Source organism: Balaenoptera musculus, chromosome 18 (assembly GCF_009873245.2).
Source record: "Balaenoptera musculus isolate JJ_BM4_2016_0621 chromosome 18, mBalMus1.pri.v3, whole genome shotgun sequence".
NCBI classification, from domain to species: Eukaryota; Metazoa; Chordata; class Mammalia; order Artiodactyla; family Balaenopteridae; genus Balaenoptera; species Balaenoptera musculus.
In genome coordinates this window covers 43,829,074-43,842,763 of record NC_045802.1, presented here as the reverse complement: position 1 = coordinate 43,842,763, position 13,690 = coordinate 43,829,074, and the positions used below count along the sequence as shown (strand labels likewise).

The window sequence follows — 13,690 nt, the reverse complement described above, 5'->3', positions numbered from 1 at the left end:
AGGGGTCTTCCTGACTTGGTAAAGCTTATACACCAATTGTTTCAGCAAGCATCCTGCTGAAAGGAGACCCTAGATGTGACTCGTTTAGGGTAGAGAATAACACAAATTTTCTCCCCTGACACAGCTGCCATTTAACATAACACTGAGGTCCTGGATGAAGTTTAAAGAAAAGCAAAAGAAAAGGAGTTAAAGAGAATGAACAGGAAGTGGTCAAAATGAGATTGTTTGCAGATGATATAATAATCTACCTAGAGGACAAAGCAGTTGAATCAAAAGGACTAGTAAGATAATTCAGTACCTGTGCCAGATAAAAGATGGATTCATGAAAGTTCCAATTAATGAATTCTAAACCAACAAAAATCAACAAGTAAGTAGAATTTTTTAAAAAGTTACTATACATAATACCCACAAAACTCTAAAGTAAATAAGAATCAAAAAAGAATACACAAGACAATTTTAGAAAAAAAAGTTAAAATTTGAATAAAAAGCAGACAAGATATTCTGAATATGTGGAGAGATATTTTATACTTTTGTATTGGATGACTTTATATAATAAATATACAAACTATCCCCAATTAATCAGAAATTCAGTGTAGTTTTAATTAAAATTCCACTTAATTTATTTGAAGAGCTTACTTTAAATTTTATATGAAGAATAAAACTCCACTAATAGTTAAATAAAAAAAAAATAAAAAGGGAGGATTTCATTGGTTATAGACTATTTAGAATCATAGTATTACAAAAGTATTGTATTGGCACAAGAATAGGCAAAAAAGCAAAAAAAAAAAAAAGTCAGCGACAGATCACTGCACATTCAGGACTCAAATTTGCAATATAGTTGGCACTATTAATTCACTGGGACAAATCAAATTCTTTAGTAGTTTCATGAATTATGGATGAGTATATACAGAGAAATAAAATTGGAATCCTATTCAAAAGGATGAAAGACCTAGATGTGAAAGAAAAAAATGTATTAAAAATTATAGAAGAAAATGTAGGACAATGCTCTGTGACCAAAGTTTGGAGCAGAATTTCCTAAATCAGATTTTAAAAGTGCAATTCATAAGGCGATAAACAGATAGATGGATAGAGGATACATATACACAGAATGGTTGATAGATAAGCAGTTACATAGATAGATGATAGATACATAGATAGATAGATAGATAGATAGATAGATAGATAGATAGATAGATAGATAGATAGATAGAGTCTTCTGCACTGCATTCTTGTTGACACCTAACATTCATGGCCTAAATTAGATCCTGTGACTCTTTCAGGCTTGTTCTGAGCTCAGTCTCCGACTATTTTGCTGCCATGTTTACAAGTGATGTTTGCGAAGCCAAGCAAGAGGAGATCAAGATGGAAGGCATAGACCCAAATGCTCTCTGGGACCTTGTCCAATTTGCATATACAGGTATAGTAAAAGAATTATAGCTTCATGTTAATGTCTTGTGAATTTTAGAATTTGAACACAGGTTTTAAAGCTTAAAAAAAAACTGTTGACCATGTATCTTTCATTTCTTTTAGTTGAGAAAAATCAGACTACCTTTTCAATTGTCACTGAAATCACCAATGTACATATGTATACATATGCTCTACACTCTTCCACAAAGAATTTAAACTGGTTTATAATAATAGTCAATGGAATGAGCTTGGGAGAGGAGAAGAGAGGTTATTAATTATTAACTATGAATTTGTTTATGGTCAAACTTAGAGCATTAAGAAAGAAAATTTTAATTTTCTTTCTTTTAGGGAATGATGGGTTCAAATAACTTTTTTTTTTCTTGTAATGTGTTTATTTCAATATTAAATCCTTCACAAAATGGACTTGGCAAACTTAGTTAAAAAGGAAAATGAAGATAATTAGAGTTGTGAAAATGGCTATTTTGGAAGCTTTTTCTTCTGATCTACTATGTTCTTTTTTCTGTTGGCCTTTGCACCATATTATATTTAGCACAAATAATTTTGCCAATTTAGCAAACATTTGTTGAATGTTGCTCAATGTGCAAGTATTAGCTGTATCTCTGGAGAATAAACTAGTGAATAAACCATGTCTGCCTCCAGAAGCTCACAGTCCAAGTGGAGAAAAAAGTTAGACAAGGGATAAATGTGATAGAATACGAAATGTTAAGAGGCAGTTAGAGGGCATACAACCTGCTATTCAGAGCATTATTATGGCTCACATTCATTTAAAACATTTTAATAACTTTTAAGATTAATAAGAGAAGGGGACATATTATACTAAAATCTTGTGACAGAAGCAAAGGCAAATAGTAATATTTTTTAGAAGTGGCATGTAGTTCATTTTGCCTGAACACTTGATCATGGTGTGAAATGAGGAAAGAAAGAGAAGCTAGAGCCTGATTACCAAAGTAGCAGGACCCTAATTTAAGGAGCTGTGTTTTTGCAGCATTTCTGGTTACAGGGAAATGAGAGATGGCATTGTGAAGATCAGCCACTAGAACCAAAATTTGTGGAACTAGTGGGAATCTGTCCTCTTGGAGGATTTAGCTTCTCACAGAGAGGAGTTTGCTACACTAATGTTACACTTAGTAAATGAAACCTCTTTGGAAAGAAAAATGCACATGTTCTGGATGTTTGAATCACAAAGCAGCAATGGAATGGAAAGACTTAGACATTTTCCAGCCTCAGTAATTTTTAAATTATAGTTTGTCAAAGCAAATATTGCATGGACAAAGTTAAACAGGTAAGCAAGTTTTTCTTCAAGTCTGTTGCAAACGGGGAGAGAGACCAGTACTCAGTCTTTACCTAATACTGCTGAAACAAAGGTGGGAGGGGATTTTAAAGTGCTGGGGTAAAAGAGAGAACACAGACCATTGCTGATTGGCTTTACCTAAAGGAAAAGTAAACTTTCTCCTATCTTTTTGACCGAAGGTAGTTTTACAAATTGAAACAAAGTGCCCACTCAAATTATGCTCCCCACCCCCCCCCAAAAAACCTGAGAGATAAGAGTGCTATTTCCCTTGAGGCTGGCATTTCAAAGAGATGGCTTCCAGGTCCTTGATGAAAACATTCCTGGGTTGTAAAACTGGCAAGAGGCCAGTTTTTCATTAAAAAATATTTTTTTAATAATTTGCATCTCAAAGAGGTAGAGAAAGATTTATAATTACAAGTTTTCTAAAGTAAATGCTCTAAGAAAAGGGAGATAAAAGGCCTATAGTCAGGAAGTAGACTGTCTAAATTTTAGTAAAGCTGAGGGGACTTTAAGACCATCTTGTTCAATTTCAATTTGCATGCAACCTGAAATAATAGTATAAAAAATCATTGGCCTCCCAGACAAGAGATAGAAAACATAACCACATTACTGTTTCCTGGAAAGAGAAGAATCACAAAGCTAACACTTTAGGAATCCTTCTAGCAACATAAAAGCCTTGATCCAACACTTACAGCCTCCATGGCCTAGCAGCCTTGCATTTCTCAAGTGCAAAACTAGGTCAAAAGACACTTATCATCATGTAGCAAAAAGTTGGAAGGTGTTTCAAAGCTCCCTGCTGAATGTAATGACCCAGATTTTTCTCTGCTTTGTAGAGGGCAGACCAGATACAAAGCTGCCATTAAGTTACCACTGCCACTCTGGTCTTTGCTCCCATAACCATTCCTCCCTGGTAGTTGATAAATTTCCAATTGTTAGTTTATAGAAATGTGCTTGATGAGCAAATCATTTACATCATAATATGGGGAGGCTAGCCACAATATAAAGTATGTACCTTGTCTTTTGCTATATACAGTGTAAGAAATCATAACAATAGAAGAGATCAAGTGAACAATGGTATAGCAAGGGAAGAATAGGAAGTATCTCTATGTGTCTATTTAGCTCGCCTGCTAGCTGATCTCTAAGCTTTCCTTTGTAGAAAGCTAAAAATAAATGCATCACAGAAAAGGGGAAAGAATGAATAAACAGTGAGCTCCTTAAAGGGTCATCCAATTGGGAATATTTTCTTGAATTCTGAAGTTTGAGAGGCCTTGGAGAAACTAAGGAGGCTTAACTATGTCAAGAATTGACAGTTAACTACTAGCTGTAGAAGTATTGCACCCAGTAGAGATGGGTAAGAGACTTTGAAATGATTTAAACAGATAAAATTTTCCATGAGATCTGGAAAGTCTTTTAGGTTTGAAAGAACCATATGTAGCTAATTTTTATCTCAGAAATTAAAGAAAATAATGAATGGGTAAAGTAGCTTGGAATAACTTGCTAACAGAGGTAAGCTTCAATTATTATAGAGTTTAATTATCTTTGATTTGAAGAAAGAGGAAGCATTCTTTAAAGACTTCATGAGGTAAAATTTGTACATGTAAGAAGTGGGAGACATTCTCTCTATTTCCCTTTCTTTTTTCCTACTCCATCAAATTAGAATGAGAAAGGATGGGACCAGGGGCCTCACAGAGTTTCAATAAGAACCAAAGCAAATATTTAGAGAATTTTTTTCTGGTAATTGGGAAGAATGACCTGGGTAAAAAGGGGTGACTTCCGAGTAATAGCTCAAACAAAATTAGAATTTTTTCTAAAGGAAAATATATATAATAATAAACAGGTTAATACTAGCAACATGTAAGGTAGAATAAAGAAAACCAACAAGGTCTTTGTGTTGACAACTTTAAAGAAAACATTCTTGAAAGTATGGAGGGTAAAGATACAATTATAAAAATGATGATTAATGATTACAGTATCAAAACTACTTAAAATAAAAGGTAGTATAAGGTCAATTTTTTTCACACACTATAATAGCTCAGGAATGAAAAGGAAATGAACACTTCCACTGGTGTTAGAAATAATTGTATATCTAACAGGAGAGTTCATACCACTTTTATAAATTCTTGATTAACTTTAATTTCTTCTTTTTAAAACTTTCCATTGGGCTTTCCTTATAGTTTATTTATTAGGAAATCTGAGTGAGATCTTAGTCATTTATACAGAACAAAGGACTATTTAGCAACTGTGTATGTTATAAAATAGTGTCCTTTTACCATTGGTGTCTTAAATTTAAAGTTTGAATACTTAGTTTTAATCCAGAGAATATGTAATTATAAGATAGTATATCAGTTTTTCAAAATCAAACCATAATTTAATTAAAAAATATGTGAGCACTTGCTGGGGGTCACACTAGGGATTACAAAATAAAATATAAATTGAAACAGATTAAAATGACAAACTTTTAAACAAATTTGGTAATGAATAGACTTATTGGAGTGAAACAGCTCTTTACTTTTGTTTTCAAAACTGGTAAGATCTATGTATCAGTATCCACTTAATGGCATTCTAGGATGTATAGAGTCAAATGGGCTTAAAAGACAGCTTTTTAAACATTTTCCTACATGCAACGATGTTTCAATTCTGTAATTGTACTCATCTAGAATAAAGATCTAGGGAATTATTTGTTTAATCTACAATAAAGCCTGTGGATTGGGATAATGAAGTCAAGGTTGTTCTGGAATTATTCTACAGAACATCTTCAGAAGGATGGAATCAGAGAAGAAAAGAAAAAATATGTTTACATTTTCTCATCATTCAACTTTCAAATTACTTAAAAAGTTAGAGATGTATAGAACTTTAGAAATTCTATCCTGAGCATTATAAATTTTACAAATGAACATTTTTCTATGGCTAAGTATGTGACACAAAGCAGAGGCACCAAAACTACTTTTTCTTGAGAATTACATATTTGCTATCTCAGATAAGCGTTGACAAAATCATCATAACATAAATCAGAACTTTATTGGTCTCTTTTGAATTAATATGAAGGGACAGTTTTTTTTTCAATGCTTAAGAGACTCTGAAGTTCTTGATGCAACCCATTCAGTGAGCTAAAGTAACCTGACAAAGATCAGTAGTAAGATGTTGAATCTATTACTAGAGTAAAATGTCAGAGCACAAATTGAATGGTATTATCTCTACTGAATCAATGTCCTTTTGTAGAGTATTAGTTACAGTGGAGTTCCTTGGAGTGGATTATGACTATCTTGCCCTCATAACACTTTGGGTAGCTTAAATCAACTCCCCTATTGCTAGATAGTGGCTCACTGCAGGTTTGAGTCACACTTCCTCCCAGTCTAATGCTGGTTCTCTGCAGGAGCCAGTGATACCTGACAACCTCAGCACATGAATGCCTGATAGTTCTTGCCGTGTGATTACACTGAATGCCTCTCAAGTTTTACTGCATGCCCACTATGTGCTGGACCCTATGATGGGCTCTGGAAGACAATATGCTGAATTACACACATTCTCTGCCTTCAAGGGACTTTCCAATTTAGGGTCTCAAATAACTAATTTTTGTTATCTTCTTTTGGTATAAACGTCCTTTTAGATATACACAGCCTAGTGTTTCCTCATTAGAGAATGTTGTAAAGCCAATTTTGAAGGCTACTATATTGATTGTGTGAATATCAATTCTAGCCAAAAATTGATGATCACATTGTGAAAATGAAAGAGGAAGTTTAATATATTTGAAAAGGATGCTCTGGGATTCGCTGTATTTTAAAGTTGCTTCAGGCTGATAGAAATTTCCTTCCAGTTTATCTCTTACATAGTCCCTATTATCCTGACATACTTGAAAATACACTGTGTTCATTGATGCATAAGGAAATAGAGTTTGAACAAATATGGAAGATGGGATTGCAGGGTTAGTAGCAAAGTGTCAGGTCCTGTGGAGAACTGATAAGGACAAGGTTTAAATAAAGGAAGCTGTCCATCTAGCAGTGGTATTAAAAAGAGGGGTAGAAAATTAAACTGCCAAGTGGCAAAAAAATCATACTGAAGAGTTAACATCCTTTAAAAAAAAAAAAAAAAAGTTTATGTGCCACTGAAGTAAATTAAAGTCTTAGTACATGCTAAGGAATGGTACAATACTTACTGCCAAACATTTGAACGAAATAAATACACACACACATAGGAGCTGAGATATTTAATGTTCTCCTTTAATATTGAAAAGTATACATCAATATGTTCAGCCTGGACTGAATACTCTAAACTCCCTCAGAATTTTCATTGTAATTAAAAGTAAATTATTGTTTTATTTTTATTACTGGTTTAATTCAAGTGGCATGAATATGCAAGCACATTAGCAGAATATTAATTTGAAACTTAGGGCTTTTACTACATGAGAAAATTCTGTTCTCCATTTAAGAAATTGAGCCTTTAAAGATTGGTTTTACATACTACTGTTACCAAATAATTAAAAATATTGACTTAATAATTTTCATTGGATGTTGAAATAACCTCTATTAATGAACAAGAAAAAAGTAAAAATAATAAAATAAAATAAATCAGTTGTATATTGCCATTATTTTACCAGGGAACCTTGTGTGTGTGTGTGTGTGTGTGTGTGTGTGTGTGTGTGTTTGCATGCATGCACAACACTGAATAATATAAAATTAATTGAGGGAACATTATTGTGTAAAATAATTTAAAATGACGTATATTTTGTGAATATTGTGTAATTTTTGTTGTTATTATTGAACTGCATTTTTGCTTTTTGCTATGGGATTCCATAGACAGACTGAAAATGAAATAGCTGTGTGAAACTTAATATTTAATTGCTATAGAGGAAAGGTTTTGTCAATTCTGCACTGTAACTCACATTTACTTTCTGAGTCTCCAAGTAAGGAATATATCTCAAGTTTTGCCTTGTAATCAACTTTTCTTTAATAAAAGTCTGCTTTTATTTTATTTTGTTGGTGTTCTCAAACTTACAATTGTTTACATTTTCCTCTGCTTTGGGTACTAGGAAGGCATGAACTGAATGATAGGCCACTATACCAACTGGGCGGGATTGATGCTACGTATTCTTGTGCCGTTAACATTATATTGGATTAAATTTTCTCAGGATTATTTTACCTTCACTCTAATCCCAAAATATCTGTACACTTGATTCTGTTTTATTTGAAGGGGAGTACCTCTGTATAGTGTAGTGTGTTGAATTTAACATTGGAAATATCTGAGAGCTTCTTTGGCCAGAAGTAATTCAACCAGAATTCATCATGATGTAGGCAGCCCAATGTTCATTCTGATTGTTGGGCATTTATTCTAATCAGTGCTACCTATTTGTTACTTCTCATTAAGAATTTTGACTATAGCCTTTGGCCTCCCTCATTTTACAGTTTGGGATATTAGTTAAATTACTTAGCTTTATGAAGTCTTAAAATAACTCAACTATAAGAAAGGGAAAATAATAATGGCTGAGAGGACTCTTTTAAGGAGTAAATGAACTAATAAAATTAAATGGGTTTAGCATAATGCTTAGCATATTGTAAGCACTCAATTATAATGATTATTCATGATAGGTATTTTTATAAGTTTTTTCAAGTCCTTTGTATAATCTGTTATAAAAAATAAATATAAAGGCTGAGAACTGGGGAGGGAATAATCACTTTGTTCAACAAACATTTATAACTTTTGAATCCAATTTATTATATTCTTCAGTATTACAATATGATTTCACATTCATATGTATGATTCATGTACATTTTTAGTGGTACATATGTTGTTTAAACCACCGACTTATAATTTTGCTACCTTGTATGTTTGAGGTGTGTTTTTATCATGTATTACTTTTATTATTTTATCTTATCTTATCTCAGCTGATCCACACAGCAACATTCTGAGATGGATAGTTAAATCTTATTGTCAGATACAGAAATGAAAACACCCTAACACAGAGGTCAGCAAAGTAACATAGATGTGAAACCACAGTCTAGTTTTCCCAGTGACATGTCAAGGTTCTTTCTACTAGTTGTAAAGTTACTCAACATTATGTCCAATTAATATGAAAGGGAATACTGCTTATATGTACTTATGCTATGCCACACTGTGTGACAAATTTGACCTTACATTGACCTAATATCAACTGTCATCAAATATAATTTTTCCTTATCATTAATTTCCTTTTATATAAAATTGTGAATAACCTGAGGAAACTATGTAGATGTTACCCAAATGGAGAATTGTTTGTGATTGTTTACAGCATTATTTAAAACGTCCTCAGTCTTGGACATTCACAATTTCAGAATTTTGCAATTTTGTTTTATTATTTTAATCTAAATAAGAATTATAAAAAGAAAACACTACACATGTTTAATATTTATATTTTAGCACGTTTCACACACATCTCAGTTATGCCTCACAATATTCAGCTTTATCTTGCAATTGGGAAAACTGAAGCACCAACTTCATATGTTTCTAAGTAATATGTACCTTTTAAAATACTCCTTTAGTTGAATTTTAACTACTTCTCAATACTTTTCATTTAAAATTTAATAGAGCTGATACTTTTTGTAGATTGTATCTAAAATCAACTAAACACAACTAAATACAATGAAGAAACAAAAACAAGGAAACAAAGCAACCTCAGTCACTACACCCCTCTTAAGATTGCCATAAATTCCTCTTTGCCTGGTTTGCCATCTTTAGTGAGGAGTTACTTCCTCTTTGAGAAAAGAAATTTATAATGAGAACCCCAAACACTTTAATGTTAAATGCTTTCTCTCCCTCAGATAAAAGATGGTAAGGGCTACCCAACAAGGAAAGCAAGTTTCAGCCAGAAGTGCTCAAGATATCCTAAAGGAATATCCTATCCCTGATCCTTTAGACTGTGTGCTTGAACACTCTTAGGCACATTGTAGCTATGACTGCACTCCCCTCATATTCCTCAACCAGAGAAAACACTCTACTCAAATGGCATTCATGCCAGTCTGATGTCTGGTGCATGATTCCCACCCCATCTTTTCTTCTTTGGAGAAATGTTTATAAGTAGGTAGAGAAGGGGATAATGCAGAATTTTAAAAATCAATAAAGAAAATCTAGACTAGTAATGGAAATTTACTCCTGTGAGAAGAATTGTAAAAGTCACTTTACATGTATTTGATACATAACATTTTCATTCCTGATACATTCATGTCTACAAAATGTAACAGTACTTTGAAATATATGTCACTAATTATTGTCAAGAGTTTTCCTGGGTTGTGTAGTCTACTTTATGATAAATGGGCATTTTTTATATAATATGATGTGTTTTAAATTTTTTGACCAATTATTTTATTTATCAAATTAAATTAAAGAAAACATATTTAGACCTGAAGTACAAACTTCATTCTACATATTTGTTTAATTTAAATTTGCCATTTTACAAAATGGCTTCAAAGTAAAATACATAAGTGAGGCCATCTGTATGTCTTCTTTGGAGAAATGTCTATTTAGATCTTCCACCCATTATCTGATTGGGTTGTTTGTTTTTTTCATATTGAGCTGCAGGAGCTGTTTGTATATTTTAGATTAATCCCCTGTTGGTTGCTTTGTTTGCAAAGATTTTCTCCTGTTGTGAAGGTTGTCTTTTTGTTTGTTTATGGTTTCCTTTGCTGTGCAAAAGCTTTTAAGTTTAATTAGATCCCATTTGTTTATTTTTGTTTTTATTTTCATTACTCTATGAGGTAGATCATAAAAGATTTTGCTTTGATTTATGTCAAAGAGTGTTCTGCCTATGTTTTCCTCTAAGAGTTTTATGGTGTCCAGACTTACATTTAGGTCTTTAACGCATTCTGAGTTTATTTTTGTGTATGGTGTTAAGGAATATTCTAATTTCATTCTTTTACCTGTAGCTGTCCAGTTTTCCCAGCACCACTTATTGAAGAGACTGTCTTTTTTTTTTTTTAAACTTTTTATTTTATATTGGAGTATAGTTGATTAACAATGTTGTGATAGTTTCAGGTGTATAGCAAAGTGATTCAGTTATACATAGACATTTATCTATTCTTTTTCAAATTCTTTTTCCATTTAGGTTGTTACATAATATTGTGCAGAGTTCCCTGTGCTATACAGTAGGTCCTTGTTTATTATCCATTTTAAATATAGTAGTGTGTACATGTCAACCCCAAACTCCCTAACTATCCCCTTCCCTCACCTTTCCCCCCTGGTTACCATAAGTTCATTCTCTACGTCTGTGAGTCTGTTTCTGCTTTGTAAATAAGTTCATCTGTATCATTTATTTTTAGATTCTGCATATAGGTGATATCTTATGATATTTATCTTTCTCTGTCTGACTTACTTCACTCAGTATGACAGTCTCTAAGTCCATCCATGTTGCTGCAAATGGCATTATTTCATTCTTTTTAATGGCTGAGTAATATTCTATTGTATATATGTACCACAACTTCTTTATCCATTCCTCTGTTGATGGACATTTAGGTTGCTTCCATGTCTTAGCTATTGTAACCAGTGCTGCAAAGAACACTGGGGTGCATTTATCCTTTCAGACCATGATTTTCTCTGAATATATGCCCAGGAGTGGGATTGCAGGATCATATGGTAGCTCTTTTTTAGTTTTTTAAGGAACCTCCATACTGTTCTCCAGAGTGGCTGTACCAGTTTACATTCCCACCAACAGTGTAGAAGGGTTCCCTTCTCTCCACACCCTCTCCAGCATTTATTGTTCGTGGATTTTCTGATGATAGCCATTTTGACTGGTGTGAGATTATATCTTATTGTAGTTTTGATTTGCATTTCTCTAATAATTAGTGAGGTTGAACAACTCTTCTTGTGCCTCTTGGCAATCTGTATGTCTTCTTGGGAGAAATGTCTATTTAGGTATTCTATCCATTTTTTGATTGGGTTGTTTGTTTTGATGATATTAAGCTGCATGTGCTGCTTGTAAATTTTGAAGACTACTCCCTTGTTGGTCACATCATTTGCAAATATTTTCTCCCAATCTGTGGGTTGTCTTTTTGGTTTGTTTATGGTTTCCTTTGCTGTGCAAAAGCTTTTGAGTTTCATTAGGTCCCATTTGTTTATTTTTGTTTATATTTTCATTACTTTAGGAGGTGGGTCAAAAAGGATCTTGCTGTGCTTTGTGGCAAAGAGTGTTCTGCCTATGTTTTCCTCTAAGAGTTTTATAGTGTCTGGTCTTGCATTTAGGTCTTTAATCCATTTTAAGTTTATTTTTGTGTATGGTCTTAGGGAGTGCTGTAATTTCATTCTTTTACATGTAGCTGTCCAGTTTTCCCAACACCACTTACTGAAGAGACTGTCTTTTCTCCATTGTATATTCTTGCCTCCTTTGTCATAGATTAGTTGACCACAGGTGCATGGGTTTATCTCTGGGCTTTCTATCCTGCTCCATTTATCTATATTTCTGTTTTTGTGCCAGTACCATACTGTCTTAATTACTGTAGCTTTGTAGTGTAGTCTGAAGATAGTGAGTCTGATTCCTCCAGCACCATTTTTCTTTCTTAAGGTTCCTTTGGCTATTTGCTGTTTCTTGTGTTTCCATACAAATTGTGAAATTTTTTGTTCTAATTCTAAGAAAAATGCATCGGTAATTTCATAGGGATTACACTGAATCTGTAGATTGCATTGGGTAGTATAGTCATTTTGACAATATTGATTCTTCCAATCCAAGAACATGGTATATCTCTCCATTTGTTTGTGTAGTCCTTGATTTCTTTCATTAGTACCTTATAGTTTTCTGAGTACAGTGCTTTTGCCTGCTTAGGTAGGTTTATTCCTAGGTATTGTATTTTTTTTGTTGCAATGATAAATGGGATTGTTTCCTTAATTTCTCTTTCTGATCTTTCATTGTTAGTTTATAGAAATGCAAAAGATTTCTGTGCATTAATTTTGTCTTCTGCCACTTTACCAAATTCATCTATTAGCTCTAGTAGTTTTCTGGTGGCATCTCTTAGGATTTTCTATGTATAGTGTCATGTCATCTGCAAACAGTGACAATTTAATTTCTTCTTTTCCAATTTGGATTCCTTTTATTTATTTTTCTTCTCTGATTGCTGTAGTAGGACTTCCAAAACTATGTTGAATAAAAGTGGAGAGAGTGGACATCCTTGTCTTGTTCCTAATCTTAGAGGAAATGGTTCCAGCTTTTCACTGTTGAGTATTATACTAGCTATAAGTTTGTTATATATGGCCTTTATTATGTTGAGGTAGGTTCCCTCTATGTCCACTTTCTGGAAAGTTATTTTCATAAATCTGTGTTGAATTTTGTCAAAAGCTTTTTCTGCATCTATTGAGATGATCATATGGTTTTTATTCTTCAGTTTGTTGATGTGGTGTATCACACTGATTGATTTGTGGATATTGAAAAATCCTTGCATCCCCAGGATAAATCCCACTTGATCATGGTGTATGATCCTTTTGATGTATTGTTGAATTCAGATTGCTAGTATTTTGTTGAAGATTTTTGCATCTATGTTCATCAGTGGTTATTGGCCTGTAATTTTCTTTTTTTGTGGTATCTTTGTCTGGTTTTGGTATCAGGATAATGGGGCCTCATAAAATGAATTTGGAAATTTTCCTTCCTCTGCAATTTTTTGGAACACTTTCAGAATGATGGGTGTTAGCTTTTCTCTAAATGTTTGATCAAATTCACCTGTGAAGCCATCTGGTCCTGGACTTTTGTTTCTTGGAAGATTTTTAATCACAATTTCAATTTCATTACTTGTGATTGATCTGTTCATACTTTTTGTTTCTTCCTGGTTAAGTCTTGGGAGATTGTATCTCTCTAAGAATTTGTCCATTTCTTCCAGGTTGTCTATTTTATTGGCATAAAGTTTCTTGTAGTCTCTTATGATCCTTTGTATTTCTGTGGTGTAAGTTGTAACTTCTCCTTTTTCATTTCTAATTTTATTGCTTTGAGTCCTCTCCCTTTTTTTGTTGATGAGTCTGGCTAAA

At 33.1% G+C, this 13,690-nt stretch overlaps 1 protein-coding gene across 2 annotated transcripts in view; it reads left to right on the top strand.

Annotated features, from left to right (window-relative positions):
* KLHL1 (kelch like family member 1) overlaps positions 1-13,690 on the top strand; it is a 407,738-nt gene that overhangs the window by 160,220 nt on the left and 233,828 nt on the right. For both annotated transcript variants that reach the window (XM_036831798.1, XM_036831797.1), the window contains one exon: positions 1,281-1,417. In XM_036831798.1, coding sequence (XP_036687693.1) covers positions 1,281-1,417 — 137 coding nt within the window. The remainder of the gene's footprint in view (positions 1-1,280; positions 1,418-13,690) is intronic.